We start from the raw sequence: 27,956 nt of genomic DNA, 5'->3' as shown, positions 1-27,956 counted from the left end.
ACACCTGAGCACTATAAGTCATCACCATAAAATGAATTTCATCAACCAATTCATCAACCATATTTACAGTTTCACAGTATATACAATAAATGTTTGTGACATTTAGTCTGAGGTACTTTCAGTTAGCTTAAGTAGCAATAGTTTCAGTTTTACACACTAAGAACAGGAAGAACAAGAGGGGGAACTAAAGTAAACATCAAACTCCAGCAGGACGTGGGACACATGAAATGTGACACCGTCACTGCCTGATTTTTGGAAAATGTCTTTTCTGATGAAAACAAATGTTTGGCCAGCATCTTTGTGAGGGTGTGTTTTGGAATTAACAATAAGACAATATCTATAAGAGATATGATTTATTATTACTTTAGTAGTTTGGCATGTTACCATAGCATTTTCTAATTAATAATAGTAATAATAAGAATAATAGTAATAATAATTAGCACTAAAAACAAGGTGCAGCTGAGGTTGATGGGAATGTCATTGGTTTTCAAAAGGAAAATTACATTTTTGACTGATACTACAATTGATCCAGATTTGTCATGGATGTCCATCCAGTAAGTGTGGAGACATTTCACTCAAAACCACAAATGTCCAGCTCGTTGAGCACTACAGGAAAAGTCAGGGGGTCACCAAAGTCATTATGATTAATCTACTAGGAATCATGAATGTCTGTACAAAATATCATGGCAACCTTAGATATTTCACTCTGGCCCAAGATGACGTTCCTACCAACTAACATTGCCATCCATAAAGTAACACCACTGGTCTGGCTTAAAACAATACAATATCTGTAATGAATAGAATAGAATAGAATAGAATAGAATAGAATAGAATAGAAAACTGAAACTCAATTGAATGAAATGAATTGTCCATGCAATCCAGTTAATGGAAGTTTGTTGTGTATTGTGGACCAACAGTGGAATACATCTGGTCCATTAGTTTCAGAAACAGTAAAAATGAATGTCTGTAAAGTGACTGCACTCAGACGAAACTAAAAGCCTTTTGTAATCTGAGATAAATTTCACAAGCAGGAGTTTTTAGTCTCTCCTCTGGAATGTTATCCGGCAGTAATTCAGCTGAGTGTGTGTCCTGTGTAAAACTGTCATACACAGGATAGGAACCTCCGGGACCTTGGTCATGCTATGGATTCCTCCTCTGTGTCTGCTGCTCATGACTGCCTGACACTCTCATTAATGTTACCTCTGGTCCCCTAAGCAACACGGCCATTAATTTAAGTGCATGTAGTCCTCTTGTGTAACATACCCTTTTCATAAACATCTTGTTTCTTATAGGATACGACTCATCTCTGTTTCTCTCCATCTGTTACTCAACATGAGATGGGAAATGCTGGCCAGGAGTCCTATTTCCTCTAAACCCACTTTGTGATCATGAAGATCTTTTTCCCTGCTGCATTCAGAGACATAATGACGACTGATTTTTAAGAACTTGTAAATATTCAGCCGAAGATGACTCATCAGTGTGGCCGGACCGAAGCATTACCCTGTAGTGCGTCAGTGAGACACTGGCCTTCAATAGATATCAAGTTATCTGCCACTAAGTCATTTTAACAGAATGATAGAAGAACATCCCTGATCAATGCTTTTTTGAGTGTTTTTGGCTATCAATTCTTCATGCAAATGAAATGGATAGAATTACAATAACCAATCATCAGCATCTGCACGAAAATGGCACATAAAACTTCAGTAACCAATATCATCTGCAGTGCAACAGTGCATGTGAGCCACACATTCAGTACGTAATGATAAAAACAGAGAGTGGCAGTTTACTTGGGCTTCAGATGGCAGAGAGATGTTCCTGACACTCGGACGCCCGGCGTGTAGCAGGGCTGCATTTGGTCATCATGGTGATCTGGGTGCTGAAGTTATTGCCATTACTGCCTATGGATGGCTGCTGGTACTTAGTGTCAGCGCCCAGGAACCTCTGCAGCATCCATCTGCGCCACTTACGCTTAATCTCCGACTGCACCTGTAGAAGAGACGAGGAGGACAAACAGGATGAAGAGGACGAGTAAAGAGGGTATGACACATCACAGAGGGGTGTAAAATGAGATTTAGTCACTTAAAAGCACGGTAAACATCTTAAAGAACCTTTTTTTTTTTTTAATTTACTCACCTCCCCGTTCAAGAAACAGTACAAAACTGCTACAACAAAACCCTGGAGAAGAGAGAAGCAGATAAAATGTACTGTCTGATAAGAGCTCTTGAGAAGAAATACCAGTGTGACAGTACAGCTGGGGAAACACTCCAAATGTTTATGTATGAATAATGATGGTAAGATTAGGACCAACTTCAGGCTCAGACAGGGAGGTTCATCATTTCAATCTCCAAGATATTTTCCCAGGAGATATCACTCTGAGCTACAGCAGCTATAAATTAGGAATACTTTCCATTGCTAGGTTTCCATAATTTCACTTCAATACTCTGCAAGACAGCAACCTCATCATTCAACCATGCAAAACTAAACATCTTTGCAGCACAAACCATTCATTTGCCTTATCAGACAAGCGGATTTTATGCTACCGAGCTTTTTTCATGTAACTTTACTGATTCAAAGGACTTTCTCTTTTTGAGTCTAGCTGCTGCCACAACTGTGTCACCAGTTTAGCTGTATGACACGGGAAGAGAATCCTGTAAGAGCCAAAAGAAGGATTTTCATCAGCAAGTAGTACAACATTTGTCTGACAGGCTGCCTCAACACTTGTTATGCCGTCATGTAGCGTTACCTGAAATGACCCCAGAATGAGGTCGAACACCATCCTGACTTGTGGGTGGATGTGCTCAGGAATGAATGCGAAAATGATGTAGTTGATCCCAAAGAGCGGTATCAACAACAGTGTAGATTTTGCCAGTCGCCTAGAAAAAAAAGAATAATTTGTAAGTGAAGTGAAGGATGGTTTTCATGCTTTAAACTCCCTCCCTGAAAACTAGCCACAATATGCAACAGTAATTATTCCTCACCACTAAAAATACAATGGAAAAAGTATTTATTTCACTTGACATGAAAGCCATGCGAAGACAGAGGTGTTGACATTTTGTAGTGAAAACCTACGAGTACTGATTGGATTCCTTTCGTCCTATGTCGGGGCAATTCATCTTCTGTCGCAAAATCCGGATTATACAAATGAAAAGGAAGAAGTTCAGCTGCCGAGAGAGTAGCAGACTGGTTAATGTGATAACACTGCACGCAGCTGTAGAAAAGATTTTCACTAGGAGGCATCAAGACTCACAAGTATGGTGACTAAAATAGGTGTTTTGATGATCCACCATGGATGGTCATCAATTGTCTCCCAGCATCTGTCAGAAGTCAGAGCAAATAATTACACAGAAAATAATGAATAAAGTGCAGTTGTACTGTGTTATTAAGGCAGAGCACATCAATTAATGAGAAACTTGAGAAACAGGTTCTAAGTTTTGAGGCTATTTAGCCAAATTGTGTAACAGAATTTTTTTTTAACACTGAAATTTTATTTTATGCTTTGAAAAAACATCAAATGTTACAAAGCTTTAAGTAGATAGATACTTCAAATTTCAAATATGCAAGCACATAACACAAATGTATAAAATAAACAAAGGACGTACCATAAAAACATGGCAGACAATATTCAAATAATTATGCAAAACAAAAAAATAAGTTGCATATTCAAAACGGAGTGAGAAGAAGTAAAACGTATTCACTCCCACCCCTTCTCCATCGATCTCTGTTCTGAAGACACTGGTACAGTTGTCTCTTTTTAACTTTATAGTGATTTCTATTTTTGATATCAATGATGTAAATCCCTGTTTTATCTCTATTCTCTTTTATCGTCTGTGTTGTGTGTCTGTTTTTGTGTTATGTCTGGTTGTGTTATGTCTTGCTATGGACCCTGAGTCTGAAATAAAGATATATATCTTTAATAATCAATAATCAATACATGATATAAATAATCTGCTTCCTCTCAATTCATGAATGAAGTTTAGCTCCTACCTCATTCATAAAAGAAAGTTTACTGAATTAAAAATATCAATCAACAAAAATGAAGGAAAAAGTTTAAATTTCGCTTATCCAAGCTGTGGTCAATTCAGCTGTCTCAAACCTTTAGTGGCCTAGCTGTCTTGGTTTGGCAGACGGATCCACATAGGCCATAGGCCATTTTGTATTTTTAATACATTACTATTAAATGCTGTAATCATTTATACAGAGTAAAATCACATTTAAAATAGTCTTATCTAATTTTAAACAAATATGGATTTTGGCCTTGTAGAGTAATATAGCATGAAACACTCAGTTCTTGTCTGAGGTCATTTCTTTGCGAGTTGCTGATTAATAGTTCACCACAGACCTGCACTGACACCAGCTATTAATCATCACACTAACCAAGATATTATTCCTTCTAGTAAATGTGCGTTTGCGGGTCATATGTCTTCCTGTCGGGGGAAAGTCCTGAAATTAACCCAACATATTCTAAATTAAAGATGGTAGGGATGACCCCTTCACTTCACAACAAGATAAAAATAAAACCCAATGATTAACTCACCCAGGATCATTTAAATAAACCTTTGTAATCACCCATGAAGAGATAAAGAGGGTTGGAGCCCCTATAAAACAACACACAAACAGAATTTGTAAGTTATTTCAACATTAAAATAATCTTGATTATCAGTGACGCCCACTGTGCGGAAACAAACAAAACCAAATATGACAGTGACCGTGTGTACACTGTTAATCTTTTGGATAATTTTTATGGCTAAAGTCATATTACATTTTGGCTATGCTTATCATTTTTAACAGGACGCACTGATATATTTGCTCTTTGCCAATATTGGTTTATCCAGGGTATCTGCAGGATAAGTCACACGCTTGCTTCCATTTTCTTCTGCTGGTAGACACAACATTTCATGCCTATTTATAGGAGTATTTTATTGGTGTGATGGAAAAAAAGACACACGGGTCAAGATTGCTGAATTTTAGGACCAAGAGGCCAGAAGATGTATTTGAATAATGAAAGTGTCGGGCCAACATATAAGATGAATGCACAGACAGGCTCAGCATTTGTTGGCAAACCTGTACAAACAGGATGAAAGCCAGCTGTAATGAGTTGTATGGAGTAGTAGAGAAAGTAGTAGCTATCACCATAAGTAGCAATGAAAGCTCTGCCAAATGGAAAACGTCTTCTCACTGGAAAAAAATATTTACAGTTCAAGTCTTCATTGTGCCATCTCAGGAATTTATTTTATTCACTTATAATGTGAGCCAAAGATGTAGGAATTTATTGAATTAAAGGGATACGCCAACATTTTTTTCTTTGTGTCTTGTCTCACTCCCGAGTCCATGACAAGCAGATAGACACCATCCTTTTGACTGTGCGTGCAGTAAGAAGGGAGAGCCCGTATCGCCTGTAATTAGCTTAGCTCAAACTCTGGAAGTCTATCGGTAGTGTTATCCTGCCTCATCAGAGACACTCTTCAGCAACTCTAAACGGAAACCAGCGGACCGATCTTCGTCTCAGAGCTGACAAAACTCTCCGCTAAGGCATCTTGAGCGGTCAAATGCCAGTAACAGGATGAGATCGGTCAAAACGGAGGGTTCAAGCTAGCTTCATCGAGGGTAGATTAGCTTCCTATTTCAAAGTAAAAGCACAAATTCTATCGTCATTGTTTTCTGAATGTAAAGGGCAACAGGTGTTTTATAAGTAGTAACTGGAAGTGCGCGTTGGTCACAACGGCTAACTTGAATAGCGTCGAATTCGTCCAAACAAAATTGTAAACAGCTGGTATTTAGACAAATTAACGACACACTGACACTGCTGATCTAAACGGCTACTTTCTCGCCTAAAAATGTTTCAAATGTCGATAAAGTGATATACAGAGTTTAGAGCTAAAATGAAATCAGCTTCTGACTGCTGATTTCGGCTCGGGTACGAGGCAGGCTAACACTAGATACACTTCCTGCGTTTGAGCTAAGCTAATTACGGGTGATACGGCTCTATCTCCCTTGTTACTGCACGCACAGTCGAAAGGATGGTGTCTATCTGCTTGTCATGGACTCGGGAGTGAGGCAAGACACGAAAAAAAATTTGGCGTATCCCTTTAACATTTTTTTTTTTTAAATTAAAAGCACCATGAGCATGGCAGGACTCTGAGGCTGAATTATAGCAACAGGGGCAGAGTGGCAGCTGCCTGCTGCTGCTAATATAAAACTGGCAGCAGGACACTCATTCATTTGCAGATGGCACAGCACAGCATTTTCCCATAGCTACTGCACATATGAAACCTCACTTCTAAATTCATTTACATATGATCATGTATGTTTGAACGAGCGACAAAACAGACGATGATGATCTCAAGCTGCCACTTAAGACAAATGGACAGATCAATTTTAAATGAGCTTCTGTGAGCAATCTGTTATTCATCAACATATGGTATAGAAGCCAGCACATACCCCAACCAATCAGGATGTACCACCAGAAGTACTTCCTCTCAGAGAAGAAGGAGACGGCTAACAGGGTGTGGAGATAGAGGCCCTCCACCAGCAGCCAGAAGTAACTCGCCATGACCCCATACTGGAAGAAGACCATCACTGCCTTGCAGCCCACCTACAAATCAACCAGAATGTAAGTTCAGGCTTATTGCACTGCCAGGGAACGTATAGTATATGCACTTCTAAGTCAAATGACGAAGACGAATCTCGTTGCCAGTGGATGAGGCTACGCCGAGAATGTTTTGAGTAAATTACTCTGAAATTAGTATTGATGACCTACTTATATGAAAACAATTCTGTGAGACTTGGCAAATAACCGTGAAGAGACAGTCATTAGCACAATTAATAATAACATAATACAATTAGAGGAAAATCTACATAGGTTATGAAAATGCTGATTACACTAATGGACTCCTAGACTGATTAAATCCTCAACCAGTGTGTGGACGACACTTGTTGTATGGTTGGTGGCTCCGTAGATGTAAGTAGCAGCAGCAGACCGATCCATCATGTCTGCTCTGTAAATGTTACTGAATAGGTCTACTATTTAACGTTTAATGAACAGTTGCCACAGTTGTTTTTACTGCTTGAGAATTTAACTTTTCATTTATGCAAAGGATATGGTTTTATGTCTTCATTCAGAAGTCACACAGTCCTGAGTTGGTTTTCACTTCCATGAATAGGGGGGGCTAAAAGTAGTCCCATACACATTCCCTGATGCTGACCCTAACTCAACATTATATTTCTTTAAAACCTGGATATGGTTTGGCATTTTCAATACACTGTGTCTGCTCCACCAGCATGTGTAAGTCAATACTCAAGAGTTTCTTTTGTTCTTCTTCCAGAAAAAGTTAAACATCTTCTTCAAGTTTAAACATCACAGTGTAAGATAGAGCAGTGGGTCCCAATCTGAAGACCATGGGACATGAAGCATTACAAATGGGCTAATAAATCATTTGCAAGCACAAATGATTTGGTTAATTAAATTATGTTAGTTATAGAAAAGAAATTAAAATAAAATAATGTTTCGTTGTTATTTATTAGGTTGAGGCCAATCACGTTGATACATTTTGCTGCCAGATCACATCCAATGCCTGTTTGCTATGTCAGATTATAACTAACATCCAAGGCTTTCCCAACATTTCTGTGATTTTCAAGTCAGTCCTGACTGGGAAAATTGGTGAGAACCACTGAAACCTTTGCGAAACAAAGGTCACAACACAGAATACAATGTCCAACATGGAAGCACACGTTAGTTGCTCTGTGATTGAAACATTGTGTGGTTCTCTGCTTGTTGAGCTGAAGGAGTCCCCAAGACACTCTGAGGTTTATGGGAAATGGCTGCTATAGTAAACTGTAAAGAACAGCAATTATATCCTATTGTTTCATTAAAAAATCGACTACACAGCAAAAGGGATTTGCATTTTAGCAAATGTGCTCGGTGCTGTGGTTTCACTATAGTGCCCTCTATAAAACTGTTCGCCTGTTATATGTAACTTTTTTCTTCGAAACAGAATTTAGAAACAGTTGAGAGAGTTAACAGCTGTGTTTGGATCGGGACAATCTGTGTACCTGAAGAGGAGACATTTAAGCGAAGCCATTAACCATCAGCACTTAGAGATAGTAAAGGTGATTTACAGTCTGCTGATCTAATCCTCTCTGGTAATAAAGCAGCGGCCTCAGCTGGAGCAAGATCTGAGAAAACACCACGGATGTTGACGACTCGATCAATTAAATAAAAAGAAAATAGCCTCATTATGTGAAACTGCACCACAGTCAAGAAGTTTATCTAGCTCCTTATCTTACATTAGCACTTAAGATATTGTCCCAGTGATCATACTGTCAAACCAAAGTGTTTAAAACTACTTCTGAAATCTGTGAATGTGATTTATCGACAATGCCACCCGTGGTACAGCGTTCTATTTAAGCAAACAGGATGTCTCAAAACATCCTGCTGGACACATGAATGGGAAAATGTCGCTTTAGGAGTGGAAGGGACCTGGCAAACACTGCCACACCCGGAGGCACTTGAGCGCGTGCACCTTGAGTAAACTCTGAGTCAAAGCTTCAGAGTCAGTACAGACTGTGTGAGTAATTAAACAGATGCAGTTTGGGGGGGAAAGAAATTGACAGCCACTAACTGCTTTGTACATCAGACGGATGACTTAACGTGATCTACGATGCAGGACCTCCGATTATGCAGATGAAAAAAAAAAAAATCAATAAATTGTATGGCTTTGCTAATAAAATGGGCATGCTGGCGAGTGTGCGGTGCACTCACAGATGGCTGGCAATTTTCTGTCTCCGCGACGTCGTACAGAACCACGTCCTTGATGAACACAGTCACAGCTTTCAGAATAAAAGCCACAAAGAGATGCATGTGGATGTAGTTTCTCGTGCAGTGCAGCTTCCTGCAGAAAAACAGGAAAAGGAACTTGTGAGATGATTGAAATCATGAAGGAAAAAGCAACACACATAATTCTCTTAATGAATTCCTTCTGATTAAAGACCCTGAATGTCTTGTTTATGTGACCTATCCTGAAAATCATCTGATAAAGTGTGTGTTTCTGGCACCAAAGCATGGAATCGGAATAAATATCAAGAAAACACTCACCAGAAACTTCACTGGTTTAATTTACAGGAGCAAACAGTCACAGAAAGAATGCGCGTTTCAGCTGAGGAGGGTAGTCATCATACAGTACGTACTTAATGTACATGCCTGTTGCCCGGTGACGTGCTCCTACTGTCCTCTGCTGTTCTCTAAATGTCAGGCTATCTATAGTTGCTTCATACTTTATATGGTTATGGACTGTCAGTGAAACATATATTTATCAGGCAGAGATAAAAGTTTTAAAAAAGGCCGACTTGACATTCAGCACAGAAGTAAACAAGAACAAATTGGGGGTTTTAGCTGAGAAAATGTCTCTAATGTAAATTTTCTCTTCTGGGTGTTTTCAAACAAATGCCTTGGCGGTGAGCTTCTGATCTGGGGGTGAACTGTGTAAATTGTAGTCATCATCGCAGAAGGACAGGTGCTATGACACACAACATCAACCAGCTGCCTGAACGCTGAACATAAACAGCAACCGCTATTCACATCCTGTGTCTGTGCTGCAGAGTGCAGACCACTGGCATTTCATAAGCCTGAGGAGTAAACACATCCCTTGTTGTTTAGCTCCGAACACACAAACAGTCCAAATGCAAACACGCCCAACTGAGGAGAGTGGGTTGTTTGTTAAGCCGCACACACCAGCCACTTACACTGACACTGACACTAATGATCAGTGCTGTGTCATGCCAACATGCATACATGCACACAAACACATTTTCTCTGTGCAGGCTGAGGACTGAAGGTCAAATGTGAACATGCTTTTTCTTTTTTTAATAATAAAAAAAAATCATATAAGATTTGTCTTTCAGATCCCCCCTCCTCCATCCTCCCTCCATATTGTTATTATCATTATTTATCATCATTATTATTATAACTATTATGATTATCATTATTAGTATTGTTGTTGAGACTATTGTTATTACTATTGATGACAGTGCGGCATTTCCCCTTTTCTTTTCTTTTTTTTCTCCTCTCTCTCATGTCTATTTTTTATTTTTATTTATTTATTTATTTATTTACTTTTTTCCCTTTTGCCTAATTGTAGTATCAATTATTATTATTATCAGCATCATACATTAGGTTAGATATTCCACGGGTAAATACAGAGGGAGGAAAGAAAGCATTCAGTTTCTTTGCCCCAGACAAGTGGAATAAACTGCAGGACTCGCTAAAACTTAAACAGTTTATTTCTGTGGAGTCCTTCAGGAGTCTTTTAGACCTTGTCTTTCATATTGAATGTACTTGCTTTTCCTGAAGCTGAGACCCTCAACCATAAGTTGTAAGTTGTTTTTCCTTGTGTCTGCTTAAGGTATCTTTAAGGTATCTTTAAAATCTGACACCCGATGATTACACTGTGGACTGTTTATAATTGTGTTTTATTTTTGCTCTTATGCTGGATGCTTCATTGGTGTCACTGTTGTGTGTGTTGATTGGTGTTGCTGTTGTGTGTGTTGTTCTATATTTGTGATCAGGGCGTCATTGTAAAAGAGAGCTTGCTCTCAATTGGCTTCCCTGAATAAATAAAGGTTTGAATTATTATTAGTAGTAGTATTATTACTACTAATTATTATCAAACTCTATATCATTAACTATCACTATTATCATATTGATTTTTGTAACACTACAACTACTGCTAGTTATATTCTGAAGCAACACACACACACACACACACTCACACATACATAAAACCACAAATGTTGTTGTTTGTTTTTCACAATATGTTTTTGTCCATATCACTGTACTGTCCTATGTCACAATAAAAACAAAAAAAACAAAAAATGTGAACATGCTCTGAACGACAGCAGCTGGTGTTAAGTGGTTTCACTTTATGGCTGATTGTAGTTGACCGCTTTGTTTGAGAAATGCTACAGTGGCAGATAATGTCAAATTTGGACGTCTCACAAAATCTGGCACATTAGGCACATTACAGCGTGAAACACTGTAAAATCTCTATAAAAAGCAGGAAGCATGGTGTGAAACGAGAGATGGTCAGATTATTATCTCTCTAAATGAGGGGGAAAGGTGTTTGATCTTCTTTACTCAGGGAGGTTAAGTGGATCTCCTTACCGAAAGAAACACAGTATGATGATGGCGATCGTCAGAGAAACGAGCGACACGCTGTGACCGATGGTGTAACCCACTTTGATAGCGTAGAAGAATTCTTCCTGCAAAAACACATTCAGTCAGACTGACAGAAAACACTTCATCAGGACAGAGTTTGACATTTAACAAGGAGCCACAGACAGCAGCAGGAAAGCAGATCCAGAGTGGCTGCTGCTCTGACCGTGTTATCCATGGTGTTGTTAGGATTGTATCCACAGTCCATTATGTAGGAGTCGATGCTGACTGGAGTCCAGCCATCCTCAGTGCAGGTCTTTGACAAGTTACCTAATGAGCAGAGGGGCAGAGGGAATAATCACTACATTACTCTTAGAAGAATACAACTCATTGCTGTGCCAGCTTTAATGTGTTGTCATTAAAAATAATACAATGCAATTTTGCATCTATGTGTGTTGGGAGGGAAGTTGCATAAGCTGCAAGAAGAATTTCCTCTTCATTTACTCACACTTAATTATATCACACTGAGATGAATGTGTCTCACTGGAATACTCCCAAATACTAAAAGGAAATGGAAGGAATGACTGAAGGGGATCAGTTGTCCCACCGGCTCAGAGTTGCCGGGACGTTCCCATGTGTATTTGCCTCCATCTGTTTCTTAATTACTGTCAGGCTGCTCACACACACCAGGAGGGCAGTGGTTGAGCGGGGAGATATTTTTACTCTGGCCTGCCCATCGGGGCAGAAGCGAAAGGTCCAAGTGCATTAGACTGACCATCTGAGAGCAGCAGAGTAGAGCTCTGTGTGGTGGTACAACAGACTACAGCTCTCCAGAGTACAGGAGAATACAGTTCAACTGAGCTCAAGAGAGAAGAGTGGAGATCAGTAGAGTCTTCTGGCGCAAAGTAGAGTATTAAATGGTTCTGTAAAATACAGTAGAGCAGACTAGAGCTCAGAAGAAAGGAGCTACTCTTCAAATCCTTGGAGTGAGTGTACAAAAACATAGGATAGGTGTGTAGGATGTAGTAGAATGAAACACAGAGTGAAGTTTTACAGATTTAAGTTTTCTAGGGTTCATCAGATGTCAGCTCTGTAGAGATAGAGTAGAGATAGGGTAGAGTAGAGTAGAGTAGAGTAGAGTAGAGTAGAGTAGAGTAGAGTAGAGTAGAGTAGAGTAGAGTAGAGTAGAGTAGGGTAGAGTAGAGTAGGGTAGAGTAGAGTAGGGTAGGGTAGGGTAGAGTAGGGTAGGGTAGGGTAGGGTAGGGTAGGGTAGAGTAGAGTAGGGTAGAGTAGAGTAGAGTAGAGTAGAGTAGAGTAGAGTAGAGTAGAGTAGAGTAGAGTAGAGTAGAGTAGAGTAGAGTAGAGTAGAGTAGAGTAGAGTAGAGTAGAGTAGAGTAGAGTAGAGTAGAGTAGAGTAGAGTAGGTAGAGTAGAGTAGAGTAGAGTAGGGTAGGGTAGGGGAGAGTAGAGTAGGGTAGGGTAGGGTAGGGGAGAGTAGAGTAGAGTAGAGTAGAGTAGAGTAGAGTAGAGTAGAGTAGAGTAGAGTAGAGTAGAGTAGGGTAGAGAGGCTACAGTTTGACAGACTTGCCCTGGCTAGAGTAGAAATAAAGTGATTCACAAACATCTACAGCTCAGTAAGTAAAAACTGCACAATCAGTGCATTTTACAGAGAGGACAATTGTTATTGTCTGGATCATTTCATTTCTGTCATTTAAGAGCATCAAAATACAAGAGTACTGTTATTTGTTTATACTCTATCCTGTGCTTTTTAGGAAATTGGCTTGAGTAAATTGCACTGTGTCTTACGTAAGAGCTATTTTAGTCGATATATATCAGCTGGCACACTGCGACTTCCTGGCAGCTCTTTCTGCCCATGTTGTCTGTCCATGTCTAAAACCTGCAATAATGTAAAAAATAAATAAATAAACAAATAAATAAAATAAAATAAATTAAACCAAATGATGGATTCTGGTAGCAAACTGCTGAGTGCAAATATGTATTGAATTAAAGCTTCAGTTGGTAACAATTATTCAGTCATATTTGCTGGAATTGTCACTATATTCTGATGGTCAGACATTAAATGAGTAATTTAGGACAAAATCCAACTCCTCTGGCTCCACCTACAGCCTGTAATCGTATTTGCCAAAATCCACCGCGCCCGACGATTCTCCACCAGTCAGGTAGAGGGAGCAGGAGGAGCAGCCAATCGCCGCTCCTACACGTCGTGCTATGGATACGGTACATCTTTTTTTTTTTTTTTTTTTCTCTGTGGGTGCGTTCATGGCTACTTTGTGTGTGTCTGTGTGTGTGTGGGGCGCTTGGCAGAGGTTCATAAAGGGACCTGACGGAGTATTGTCTTGAAATTTCCAACCAAGTCGCGGAGTTTACTTTCACTTTCGTCAACTTACCAACTGGAGCTTTAATTCAAATGATGAAATTCTTTGAAACTGCATTTAATATTTAGGTCATAGTTTTCAGACTTTAATACAACGGTAGAATTTTCCTCAACAACAAGCGAATGCATCACTATTCAGACAAGGCACTAATCATTAATTAGACTAAAACCCTTCTTTACAACCTCCATGAAATATATCTAATCCTGTCACCAGCAGGAGAAGCACAGGGTGATATTTTTCAGATTTGCTTGCTTCAGTTTCTTATTGTGTAATATTTATTTGTAGCATTTCCTATCTCCTTCCCTGTAAATATAAGAAAGGACAATGCGTGTGTTGGCAACAAATTAATCCGTGCGCTGAATGCTGCTGTAGAAATCGAAATGTGGGACATTCCTCGCATTTCCCAACCATATCGCTCCGCAGCACTATCAAATCAAGACCGTGTTGGGAAATGACCAACAATCCAAAGTCTTAGAATGTATTTGGCATTAAAATATGGTCAGCTCACAAATACCTGAGTGGCGTATTGCAGAGAAGACGGAGGCTTAGCCACCTCAAACAACATGACAAGACACAAAGGCGCTGATAAGCCACTGCTGTTTCAGCTCATGCCACCACTGGTTTTGGTTTGTTTGAGGGATTGCCAGAAGAATGCTTTCATCATCCCCCAAAACATGACTGCAAGGATTTTCAGTGTCATGCACGACAACGAGGGGAGCTCAAACGAGTTAATCACCCCATCATCGTTTGGATTTCCAGGCTTTTTTTATCTTGGCTTTTCTGTCAGTGTTGTACAGTCAAATGCTTTATCCTTCCTAATTATATCTCAGAGGAAGATTCATATTAGCATGCGATGAATAGCCTTGGCTTGGCTGAATATTATGGCATGTAGGTGAAACCATTCACATACAGGCACTCTGTCACTCAGAGCCTGTGGAGAGGGCGAGTCGCCTGTGTTATTAAAAGAGATGAATGACTGTGTGTTTGTGTTAGACCTACTAGGTAAAGAGTTCATGAGAATGGCAAACTCTATCTCAACTAAATTTATGACTTGGCCCTGAATCTCTGTGGCGCCATGTTTCGTAATGCTTGTTTTTTTGTTAGTGAAGCCTGTAAAATGAATGGCCCAGCATGTGTCAATAACTCTTTCACAACTGTAACTGACAGTGAAGACATTTGAAAAGAAGCTAAATTGACTTTTTTTTGGGGGGGGGGACCAAAATAATTTCACAAAAAAAGGTACCTTCGAGAAAAGTAAACATCATATTTCTCTGACCCACTTAAAGTCCTGAAATCTGTATAAAACTAATAAACTTAGGGAAAAAAAAGGCACAGCGGTTGAACTGGAGCACAAACAAGCCTGCTTCCCTCACATGTGGAGACAGAGGGATTTCACCTGTCTGCAAGAGTAATTTACAATGCACAGAGTGCCGGACCGTTTATCATCCCTTAATTAAGTCCTCCTTACATGACCTGAGAGCAGAGCGGGTTGAACCAGCAGAGACCTGCACTGATTTGCTGATTTACTGCATAATTGATATCATGCACATCGGTGCAGCAGATCACTTCTAATCCCCCCTCTTTCTTTAAAGGCCTCTTTGCTTCATGCTGCTCCCGGAGCACAGTGGGGTCGGTGATCCTGTGAACCTCTGACATCTCAGTGAAATATAACTTCTTCTGCTGGTCTCTACAAATCTGATGATTCCTCATCCCCACATCTTTTCCCAGGAGACCTCTCTCTCCTCTCAGGTCACACTATCTCCCATCTGGGTCACATCACAGCTTCCAGGAAAACCCTTTTCTCCACACGGAGCCGTCACATACTAATGATAAATCATTGGCTGGGTTCCTCTCATGAAAACACTGTCTATAGATTACAGGGGCAGGAACTCTGGTCCCACTGGTTGAAAGTAATGGCACTGTAACCAGTTACAGCTGAAATCTGTAAGTCTACACTTGATCAAAAGACAGAAAAGGTGACGGGACACCTGTTGGATGAGCTTGTGAAACTGTTGCCACGCACTAAGAATATTTACACATAAAGCTAAATGCTTGCTAAATGCTAAATGCTACATCCTACAGCACCACAGTGTAGTCAAAACGCATATCTGCCTTTTCTATAACTGTCATTTAAAAAAAAAAAAGTACTGACATGTCCCCAAATATGGTGCATTATCCTCACACTAATGCTAAAAAGCGGAGGAGGAGGAAGGGAGCGGTTTTGTGATATCAGATGAAACAGTATTCAAAGGAATCTATTTCATTTGAACTCACATCCCTTTGGTGGCCTCACTGAAACTTTCTGTCACTGTAGATATTAATAATGTTGTCAGGGTGATGGTCCTACACCTCTGCTGTTGATCACCTCCAGATTCAAGTTAGAGCAGATGTGGAAGGAGTAGAGTTTCAAAGACTTCCATGTGTGACACCAGGTTTGCATGCGTGACAGTTGACCCTGCAGCTGGAAGACATTGTGGACATGACGTATTTAAAAAATCCTATCCTATCCTCATGTTCCTATGTAAGAGTCAAGCAGAGGGCCCATAAAGTGACCTGAAAAAAAAAATCAATATATAAATCATCACCCAGCACTGATCCTGAAATCAAACCCCACGATCAGACTATGTACTTTGAAGAAAGCACAGTTATTTCAAGAGATGTGTAAAAAAAAAAAAAGTTGATATGATCTCAAAATCCTCTGCTCTGCTCTGTCTGAGACACATCAGATGTTGCAGCTTTTCTTTCTTCGGGATCACAGGGGTCAAGCCGTCTTGCCAGTTAAAAGTGGTTCTACATTTTATTCAGCAGAGCCATTCAAGATGCAGTCAGACGACTGTGCTTCACTGAGAGCGACAGAAAGGTCACAGCAGAAATGTTGTATATGGGAACATCCAGTTCACTGAACTCCACAGAGTCAGTGAACCAGTGCTTCATTTGATTAAAAAAAGAAAAAGAAAGAAAGACTGTTCATTTTGTGGTGTCGGCCTATACATCACATTTCTACTGGGTTTGAAATTGTGCACTTGATTGATTGACACATGAAGGATGGAAACCAGATGGTTGTACACATGGTTGTAGACAGTGTTGGGCTGTGTTGACTGAGCTTTAATCACTTCTTCACTCTGAAATGGATGAGGAGGAGCAAAGCAACAAGAGCAGTGCCATAAGGTCACACTATGGTGGGTTTTAACGTCATCCAGGAGGCTGATTTGCGTTCAGCACCAGAATATATATTTCAATAAAAAATATTCTTATGTAATAATCACCAAGGATAAAACATCAGTGAGTGTATTGTTGATGTCGTGACTTTTGTTTTTCCAGCGCAGAGCACAGAAACCCACAGCTAATCAGCTTCAACACACTCCTCACTCTCTCCCTCCCTCTCGCCAGCCGCCCAATTACTATGGGTGAACAGCCTCCAGATTCCACAGGAGAAGTTTCCTCAAGCCTTGATGCAGTGTTCGGAGAGGAGGGAAAAGGCACAGCTCACACTGACAGAGAGAAATGAGTCCTTACATGATGAATGCTTGCGTTTTCTCCCAGTAAACAAGGCTGCACAGATATGGGCAAAAAAGACGGTTGCCAAGTATCCGCAGTCGCTGCAAGATATCACAGAAGCTGGATCAGGGACCAGGACATCACTCACTAGTCAAGCAGTTACAAATCCCGCATTGAAAATGAAGCACGAAAGAGGCCGAGATGAGTTTGACTCGGAGAAAATCCCTGGCGGACAAAGGGCAGCTGTTCAGGACACCTGGCTGCATAAAGTGGAGCATGAAATTCGTGGTGGAGAGTGAGGCACCAGAAAGCCAACAGTAGAACAAAGACAAAATGGAAAACTAACTTCAGCCCCGATGAGGTGAAAACTCTTGAAATGAAATGCACCTGCTACTCCTGAGATCAAAAAATAAACAAGGGAGCAGATCTGTGGTCCCTCGTGGAGCAGTGGGCTTTATTGGTGCAGGAGATTGGCATGACAGCCCACTCCCAAGAGCTCAGTGGGGTTTCACTAAAGGAGAATAGAAGAAAACAAAGGAAACCAGTTTCTACTCTTCATGTGCAGACAGTCAGGAGCAAATGAGTTTTTCTGGCTCACAGGGATTCAAACTGTGGTCCTCCAGCTTCTCTCCCCTGCCACTGTCAATATAAGATCCATATATTGTTGTGTTAGTATGTGAGTGCCATTATCAATTGGGCGTTTTGTCTCCTTTTATATGTAAAAAAATTGCCGAGATACTGAATCTCTGTTCTAACCATGACGACCACGACCAGCACACTTGTACTATAAGCTGCCAATAATGTTATGTTGAGGTTTGCAATAAAATACTATAATAAAATATACAATTGTACTGTGTTTACCACTGAGATGTAGCTGCTGTATTTATAATTGTTTGCTATAAACAGGTTTAAACAAATGACCCAAAATCTTTTACAGTACATTTGGGTTTATTTTTACATTATTTGTCACTGTAAGCAAACAACAGCTCTCATCTATGGAATTTATATTTGGCTGAAATGCAAAATATAATGTCATAGATTGTCACCATATTTTTACAGTGAACTGCAGAATCCCAGATTTGACTGTTAGTTTTTTTTTTTAGTTTAGTATGTTTATTTCGGTCTCATAAAAACAAATACAGTAGACAAATATAAAGGTATAAATACAAAACAAAATAAATCAGAACAAAAAACACAACAAGCAAATCAATTTACTTTGACCGAAAAGGTGTAGGCTGAAGCATCAGCTTATTTTGCCTACCCTTCTTAAATTAACATTTTTCGTTCACTCAATTTAAAACCTGTGGATTATTTTATTTTTTACAGTGTAACTCTAAAGAACCTAATTGCTAGTGCTCATCAATTTGTCTGTTGACATTTGGGGTTGGTCACGTAGTGCACTTTGACCTTATCAGAGCAAAAGCAATGCTGTGAGAGCAGTGGAAGTGAAGCAAAACAGCAGAGCTGCAGGTCAGAAAACCAAAACAACAAGCTAAAAGATGCTAAAGGTACATACAGGAGTTATCTGATCCACTCTAAGATCTGTGCTACTGTAGCCGATGTTATCTGGCCCTCTGCGTTGTACCGCAGGCAACAATGCAAACCGTTTTGCCAAGAGCTCAAAGAGCGCTTGGCAGCCGGTTTGCACGTCCTTTATGGGTGAGTAAGTGCACCTCCGTTACACTACTTTAAACTTCGTACAAACTCATTTCAATCTGCTTTAACTCCTAGATATGAGGTTGTTCCGGCTCCAGGTTGATACTGACGGGTCTCATCCAGCTGAACACAAATAAATAACTCATCTAACTATTCCAGCATAATTACACGGAGGAGACTCAGTGTGGTAATTAATGACAAATGGAAACATACAGGAAAGTCAGAGGGGAATAATCACAGGAACTACTGTACAAACACGCAGCAGCTCAGCCAGTAAATTCCCAAGAGTGGTTTCCCTTATACATAATTAGCACCATTTCCCTGTGAGGCTCCTCATAAATTAAAGGGGAACAAATAAACACAGTGTGTCTTTGATGAGAGGATGGTCTCGGATGGGGAGCTGTTTATCTTTTGTGATTCAGCCGTGCCATGTGTTAAGGGTTATTATAAATTCTTTGTGATATATGAGATGGGGCATCAGGATAGATAGACACAACAGGTGGTCATGGGAAGAGAATGACATCATCTGTACTTTTTTGTTCTTTTTCAGAAACACGTCACTGAGCATTATTTTTCATCATTTTCTATTAAGCATATGTGTAAATTTCAATATATCTCAACAGTGGCATGCACAAGGGGCCCAATTGTTGAAAGTGTGTGCTAAAGTGCCCCCTGGGAGCCAAAACATGTGCTAAAGTGTCCTCTTGGGAGCCAAAAAGTGTGCTAAAGTGTCCTCTTGGGAGCCAAAACACGTGTTAAAGTGCCCTCTAGGAGCCAAAACGCGTGCTAAAGTGCCCCCTAGGAGCCAAAAAGTGTGCTAAAGTGCCCTCTAGGAACCAAAAAGTGTGCTAAAGTGTCCTCTTCGGAGCCAAAACGCGTGCTAAAGTGTCCTCTAGGAGCCAAAATGCGTGCTAAAGTGCCCTCTAGGAGCCAAAAAGTGTGCTAAAGTGTCCTCTAGGAACCAAAAAGTGTGCTAAAGTGTCCTCTTTGGAGCCAAAACGCATGCTAAAGTGCCCTCTTGGGAGCCAAAACGTGTGTTAAAGTGCCCTCTAGGAGCGAAGTCGCGTGCTAAAGTGCCCTCTTCAGTGGCGAGGATGCGCTTATGCGCCCTTTTTTTTTGTTTTCACCCCTGCCCTTCAAAAAGTCTGTGTACGCCACTGTATCTCAATGAGGCGTCTCAATGCCAGTTACCCCTGGCTTTCACATCACTGCCCCACAGAGTAATCAGATACCTGACTGTCAATAAAACAGTAGTCACTTCCCTTCCCTCCCCTTTCTTACACACAAATGTGCAACCCACTATGTAAACTTGATTCTTACGTGAAAGGAAATCACCAGAGAAGTAGAAGAGAAATTTGGGGCAAGGGATGGTGACCACGTCTCCAACATCAGCACTGGGCCAGCAGGTGATCTTATCCCACATCCCACTGCAACCTGACAGAGAGAAAGAGTCAAATGTGGAAATACCATGAAATTAAAGAGATCAAGCATGAAACAAACTTTTGAACAGAAATAGTTACAGCATTAATCAATTCCTGGTGCAAACAGCCGCTCTGATTAAATTGGAGGCGGTGCCCTGAGGTTCCCATGGGAGCCAGAACGTGTAAGCTGAGGTCAGCTGTCGTTAAAGCGCTGGGTTCATAACAGCAGTCGACCCGAGTTAACACGCTGCCAACATGACTAATAAAACAGCTCCCTGCCCTTCGTTACACGCTGTTATTTGAATTCATCAGATCACTGTGACTCTCCACGGTGTGTTTGGTGTCAGGACACAGGAGCAGCTCTCGGCGCTTCTACAACACACACCTGCTGCTCACCGTTCAGTCACTGTGAAAACTCAAGTTTGCCGAGCAATGTTTACAACATAGCTACTTTTGATGGAATCTATGCAAAGTGATGTGTGAATTACAAAGGTAATGACTGTTTAATGACTTGTACAACATGTGAAAGCAAACACAGTCTCGTGACACCTGCAGTTAGGATGAACAAGGTTTCAGTTACACACACGCATACACAGGTAGTGGAGGCTAAATGAAGCACGATTACCTCTCTGTAGACTGTAATTATGTACTGCGTGCTGTGGGTAGCAACGTATAATTTAAGCCTCATTAACAATAAATTAAAAACAACAAATGAGTTGAACAGAGTCAGAGCTGTTATGTTTTCAGGCTGTCTGTCTCATTCCTGTAAACTCCAGGCCTCTGTAACATCTTTCTTCAAATCTGGCACAAACACTCACAAAGAGTCAAGTATGAACTAGAATTTATTGTATTAGAATTTGGTGGTCAAAGGTCAAAGGTCAAAGGTCACTGTGTCTTTGGACATAACTCATGTAACCATGCTCTAATTATAACCCAATGTCAAATGAATGTCGATAAGGATAAGAAGAGGTGATGACATCCAAAAGTCAATGGTTAACTTCACAGTGACATCATTAGTGTTCTGGCTGTTCTTCAACACTGTACTGCATGCATGCACACACACACACACACACACACACACACACACACACACACACACACACACACACACACAAACACACTAAGTTCTCACTATTATAGTCCACTATATAGTGTTGTCTGAGTGTAGTCTTATAATATCTATATAATGGACTCATGGGGGGGGTTACTCTACTTTGATAAAAGGACATGGCTAATTTAACTCTTTATTTTGGCATATTAGTAACAGGAGTAAAAGATTTTCCTACCAGCACATTGATTCTGTGGCATCCTCCCCTAGCTTTATCTCTAGCCACTAGCAAACTAGCAACCTACACATTGTAAGGCTATTAAAAAATATTACTTTTGGTTGCTTGCAAATAAATTTAAAACAGTAAAAATGACAACTACTTCCTATACTAGCTTGTAGATATTTTTATTCAGTGCAATTATAAGATTATTTAACCTTCGTCTTGTGTTAGCTTTCTGCTACCATCTGTGGTGTTCGGGTAGTTTTGACCTGTGTTTTAAATGAGCTGTAAAATACACTAAAAACATTTTTTTTCATCCAATTTGCTTTTCTTCTCTTGGTTACATTGTTAGGCTTCCTTATCCATGAAAATTTTGGTTTTAATATTTTTTGGTGTGGGCCTGGGCCTTTTTTGTCAGTATACCCTTAAATTGAACCTTCCTCTTGTCAGCTTTTCTGCTACTATATGGTGTTAGGGTCAGTTTTGACCCGAGTCTTAAATCAGCTGTAAAACACACTAAAACTATTATTTATCATCCCATTTGTTTCTCATCTCTTGGTTATGTTGTTAGGCTCCTTTACCACGAAAAGGTTGGTTTTGCACGATTTCAGTTTTAACTCTAATTATTGTTCTGATCATAATAACCAGGTCAAAATTGACCCTAACACCACAAATGTCATAATTTTAACCACCGCAGAGGATAATAGAATTTTGTGGGAAAAAAACTTTTTGTTTTATTTTGTTTAAATAGAGGTTCCTAACAAAGTCAAAAAGCCTTGATGCTATAAACAAATTTATGTGGTACTTTTATGCATTTAAAACCTGAAAACGGGTCAGTGGTGACCCGAACACAAGAGAAAGGTTAAGGGTTATATTGGAGTGGATTGGATTTTGGGGGGAGTTATAAACCCCCATAAATTACACCCATGTGTCACACAATGCATCATGAAAATGTAAGCAATATATACCATCATGCACTGCACTTGTGCTGAACAACAGACAAACAGTGCAGAGACAATGACCTGAGAGTGTGTTTTCATTTAACTGATGATCTCACCATAACGTCTGCCTGCAGAGTGAGCGGTCAGAAGAGGATGAGTGAGTGAGTTCAGACTCAACCTGTAGCTCAAGAAGGTGAGACAGTGTTCCCTGCAACTTGGCTGACAGGTGGAAAGGTACGACCACGAGGTATTGATGTGATCAATGTGCAAGTTTACTTTGAAATTGAACTGAGTGCACGTGGCAAGTGGCAGGCTCCAGGAGGCAAACGGTGTTCAACCATGCAAGTTGTAATGTAAAGCCAGAGGACGAGGTTGGAACAGCTTTTGTTGTTCTTAGAGCTCGTTGTGCCACTTCCATCGGAGCCTGAGTTTGTGAACCGAGCAAATTATGAAGAGACAGAATGTGCAGCCAAGAAAATAAAAAACAAACACACACAAAGCACATACCTGTTGTACTGTTCTCAATCTGAGCCTCACACATGCCTCTCTCCTTCTCTATCTCCCTCATTATGTCGCACATCTGACTCTGCGCTGCAAACACCTGTGAAAAGAAAATTTCATATGTTTCTCTGCATCTCTGTGGTCACAGTGACATTTTCAATTACCCACAGATCATGTTTCTGTTAGTCCCCTCACATATCACTGTACTCTGCTGGGGTCTTCCTGTGATGAGCTGATCTGGGTTGCCATTAATCTCTCAGACGCAAATAGCAGAAGCCGAATCATTCCATCTTATCTCTGTGTTTCAACTGTCATATCTCGGAGATTTTGCGTGTTTTGGGTGAGTCTTCGGGCATGAATGGCTTCCAATGCGAAGCTGAATCCAGGAGGGTTTACCAGCGGAGAACATACAGACCCTCTGCACGACTACAAGATTTATTGCCGTTACTTAGGGGGATGAGTCTCCTCTCTGTGGGCATTAATCAGACTGGTGGTACGTACGTGGCTATTGTTAGCCACAAAATGAGCCCATATGACTCCAGCCACTCTCCCCACACAAGGTGACTCCTTCATTTAGGTTGTGATTGATCTCACTCTCCAGGCTGCCCAGCACGTCCGGTGTTAGTTCACCTGCTGTGCACTGCTGGACTGTGATTGGACTACATGCTGTCAGTGATGGATCAGTGCCGCCTTCAGCAGTGCAAGCTGGAGTGTCAGGAGAAAACTTCCTACACTCCATCATCATCATCATCGTCCCTTTTACCCTCCCCACCAGCACGAAGCTCTCCATCTCTGTACTCACTTGATTCTTTATCTGAAACAGTCTGAGAGAGTGCACATGCAGTAATAAAAAAATATATATATATTTTTTTATTATTCTAAGGGATTTGACCTCCAACTGGATTCCAGTATGAATCATACATTCTTGTCAACAAGAGACAGTGGTGGATAAAGACGCTGGATACCAGAGAGCAAAGGAGGCCGTTGCCATGGTGTCCTGATGGGAGACCAGTGAGCACCTTGTGTCTTCTGTGGGCAATTCACTTTAGTGTTGATCATGACAAGAGATCAGGGAGAGCATAAAGCACATGACTGTCACTAAAAAACAATCAGAGTCTGGCCGCACTGTTTTGTTTGGTGCCAAATGTGATTTAAAAACAACGCTGCTGGATTCGCCTGCTGTGCCTGAGGAGACTGACACACACTGCAGAGGCTGAACCTGGGGAGGAGGGGGCTGAACATGTTGACAAGAGGAAGTCTGAAGGAGTCTTCACTTTGAAAAGTAAAAAAAAACTGCAAACATAAGCTCCAGTTGAAATATTGCTTTGAAAAAAAAAAACGTTTCTTCACTAAACTAATTAAATGACCAAAGCCTTACAAAACTCAAACTAAACACTGGCTTGACACATCCCTGACTGTCACTAATGAAGTCCTGCTCTCCACAGCTTCAGTGGCTTCACACTGCATCAGAAGCATCAACATTTAGACAACTCACCACTAGAGTGATCGACCTTAGATGGCGAGAGCATCTGTTGCATACTTGAAAACGAGCCCAGACTGAATGAAGTCATGAAAGTTTTGAAATATACTCACGGGTTTCAGCAACATGCAGGAGAGAAGGAGGAGAATTCCCCTTAAAACTTCTACCAACATATCCGGAAAAGTAGTTGATTTGTTTGTACGATTTTTTTTCTTTTTTTTTTAGTAATAAAAAGTGTTAGATAATAACAAGCTACAGCGACACTGAGTAGGAGAGTGAAGATGAGTGTCTGTGGTCCCTTCCCTGACTCGGTGCGTTCTTGCGCTCTGGCTGGAGTGAATTGCTCCGCTCCTGAAATCCTCCCCCCTCCTCCCCCCTCCTCCTCCTCTTCCTCCTCCCACTCTGGCTTTTACCTTGAACAAGTAGCAAGTAACCAATCAAACAACATCTGCGGACGTCAATGGATGAGGGCGTAAACGCGCCGTCGCTGCACAGAGAGAGGAAAGGAGAACCACAGTGAGAAAACCACCGGGCCTTTGTATCATTTTGTATGGATAAGTATTAATCATGTAGCCTATTATGACACGGGAGCCACTGAGCTGCTCTGTGGATTAAGACTTTGCATTAAAAAAACAAGATAAGCACATTTATACAATGCAGTGTTAAAGATTAAACCAGCCTCTGTGAGTTGTTACCTGTTCCACCTCTCAGGTGTTTTTTACTGGAATAACTGTTCAGTGTCTGGACAACAACAACAGTGAATCTTGGGGGGGGGGGGCACCCAAAAGTAACAAAAATGAAGGCTGCCATTAACCGCTCTCTTGAATATTTATATTGTACAGTTACACACTGTTTACATGTCTTCATCTTGCTTTTATTGGCCACATTGAATCTTTCACCTTGTAAGGAAGATGCCTATGACCTTTCCATTTTCCACTTGTAAATATTAAAATTATAACCAATCAATAATCAACTCTATCTTGTAAATAAGAAGTCTTAGCAGAATAAGCAACACAATATTCTCAAAGTGAACATCAATATCTTATACTCTTACCCAGTAGTTAGAGCTCAGCTCTGTACAAACATCTCAGTGTTTTGTGTAAGAGTCAGATCAAGTCAAATTGAGAACAATAACAATCTTACACAATTTTATTTATTTCCTACACAAAACACTGGGATGTTTGCTGTACAGAGTTGAGCCTTAGTCAGAAGTTAGTGCTTATAGCTCTTTACAGTGAACAGTGGGAAAGAGCTTTACACAATGATTGACATTGCCACAAGTCAATGACCATTGGCCACCATGGAAGACCGGCCCCTGATCTTAACGGCCAAAACTGAATATAAAGTAGTTAATAGGTCATCTTTTAAGTAAAGCATCTATATACTCCCCCTGCCATATCACTGAACACACCACAAACACAAATCCTTAAAGACATTTACACATGTGAGTAATGAACCTTCCATATTATTATCACTATGTCACTCCTGTGTGTGTGTGTGTGTTTATTTATTTATTTGTTTGTTTGGGGGCAGTGCATGTGAATGAACATGAGCCGAAAACAAACAACGTAAACATACTAATTTACAATCCTCAGGTGGATATAACATAAAGCAAAAAGCATTACAAGTCACAATATACTTCTGTTAATATCATACATGAATAAAAAAGACAATCTCAGGCCGAACAGATAAATATTGGGTTGCATCTTATGATATAATTCAAAGACAATATTACAGATATCTTATTAGAAAAAAAAAACATAACACTGTATTGACACATTAGGTCGTCAGCTTCACTCCACAGTGACTTAACATCCACAGACCGACTAACTACACACCAGGACGATTGAGACAATTGTGTTAATTTATGGGTTCAGACCATATAGCAGGCCATATCTGTCATGTTACACACCATAAAAATCTGACTCCCTCTTCAGTTCCCAGATATGAACACAGCTGATGTCACAGCTGACTCACTGCAGATAAGATAATGCTACTGCGTTTACTGTGAGGGTGTTGCATAGTGCACAAATGCATGTGAAGAGGCTGGAGCGAGCAGAGAACAGCTCACACTCCATCAAAACTAATGTTAGAGAGTGAAATAATGTTCCTGCTCGCTGCAGGATCTCTGACAATGCAAGTGGAAAACATGCAGCATGTGTGTGTTTGTCTCCGGTCAGATGGTCGCTCTGTCAACACGCTTTAAGAAATGGGGATTATGTCACAAACATCTAACTTGATAACAACACACACAACTGCCCATTGTCTCCCTTGCGTTGCCTGTGCAGCGGTGGCACCATGTTCTCTCACCAGGAGCTTCACCGGCCTGGTTTCCACTGTCAGCGGGTGACTCACCGAGGCTTAGAAAAGCTTTAATGGGTGTCAGAACAACCTTCCTCCAGGATGAAAGTCAGATGTTTGAGGTTTTTTTTCTTTTAATTTTACTGAATAAATCACATGCAATTACAGAAGCGATGGGAAGCTTCTTTTCATTTTGAGTTTCTCAAGCTCCATTTACATATTTCCAGCCTCTTTATGACAATGTTTTAAAAGCCTTTTTACTTCCTGATCAAATAAAGGCCTTGTCTTTTGTATGACATAAAAATGCAGAATGAATTAATTTCTTAGCGATGTACAAGATTAACCTTCATCTTGTGTTAACTTTCTGCTACCATCTATGGTGTTAGGGTCAGTTTTGACCCGTGTTTTAAATCTGCTGTAAAATACACTAAAAACATTTTTTTTCCATCCAATCTGTTTTTCTTCTCTTGGTTACATTGTTAGGCTTCCTTATCCATGAAAAGGTTTTTGCACTTATGATTCTGTTTGAACTCTCATTATTGTTCTTATCGTAATAACTGGGTCAAAATTGACCCTAACACCACAAATGTCATAATTTTAACTAGAGCATTTTAGAATGTTGTGGAAAAAAAGTTTTTTTGTTTTATTTTGTTTAAATTGAGGTTCCTGACAAAGTCAAAAAGCCTTGATGCTATGAACAAATTTATGTGGTAGGCTACTTGTACATTTAAAACCTGAAAACAGGTCAGTGGTGACCCGAACACCAGAGAAGGGATAATATTACCTCTGTTGTCAAAGGTGTCATCATTGCAAACATTAATGTTTACTACTCCCTCATACGACCTGGCAGCAGAGTTTTATTGCCACTATGTTTGAGAATTAAAAATATATTTCCCATAAAGCTCAGACATAAAGACAGTTTTTGCTGTTGTTGAGAATTATAATGTTAACATCATTTGCATGTTTTCATTTCTGTTACATCTCCCTGATGTGGATCATGATGAAATGATCACAAACTCTTCACATGATGACAAACAGTGTGAAATATGATGCTAATCAACAGCTACAAGGGGCTCATTTACTGACAGAAGCTTTGATTGCTCCAAATTAATGTGGGAATAATTTATTGTCAGTGATTGCTACAGAAATTGTAACCTTTTGTATGAAGGCAGCAATGTCATTGCGTGCCTGTTCAGAAGCAGAACTGACGGGTTTGGTTCCACTGAGACGTTGTAGAGTCTGAACTGAAACACAGGCTGTCAGTCAACGACCTGAATTTGAACGTTTAATAGAGGCGGCGGTGGTGATTATGAAGATGCAACAAACTCATCAAATCGAAATGAAGATCA

At 40.3% G+C, this 27,956-nt stretch overlaps 1 protein-coding gene across 1 annotated transcript; it reads right to left on the bottom strand.

Moving 5' to 3' along the window:
* Window positions 1-1,611: 1,611 nt before the first annotated feature.
* Window positions 1,612-24,650, bottom strand: LOC146971037 (vasoactive intestinal polypeptide receptor-like). The gene is made up of 13 exons (XM_085804995.1): window positions 24,420-24,650; window positions 22,833-22,926; window positions 20,016-20,129; window positions 11,373-11,476; window positions 11,156-11,253; window positions 8,759-8,888; window positions 6,439-6,592; window positions 4,535-4,595; window positions 3,248-3,314; window positions 3,070-3,161; window positions 2,744-2,873; window positions 2,134-2,175; window positions 1,612-1,986 (listed from the first exon to the last, which is right to left on the bottom strand). The coding sequence occupies exons 1-13, from the start codon at window positions 24,477-24,479 to the stop codon at window positions 1,795-1,797; spliced, it is 1,338 nt and encodes a 445-aa protein (XP_085661121.1). The 5' UTR covers window positions 24,480-24,650; the 3' UTR covers window positions 1,612-1,794.
* Between the last annotated feature and the right edge of the window lie 3,306 nt (window positions 24,651-27,956).

Source organism: Trachurus japonicus, chromosome 17 (genome assembly GCF_045865225.1).
Source record: "Trachurus japonicus isolate A0001 chromosome 17, Traja_1.0".
NCBI lineage: Eukaryota > Metazoa > Chordata > Actinopteri > Carangiformes > Carangidae > Trachurus > Trachurus japonicus.
The sequence above is the reverse complement of the archived record's forward strand: the minus strand, read 5'-3'. Positions and strand labels throughout refer to the sequence as shown.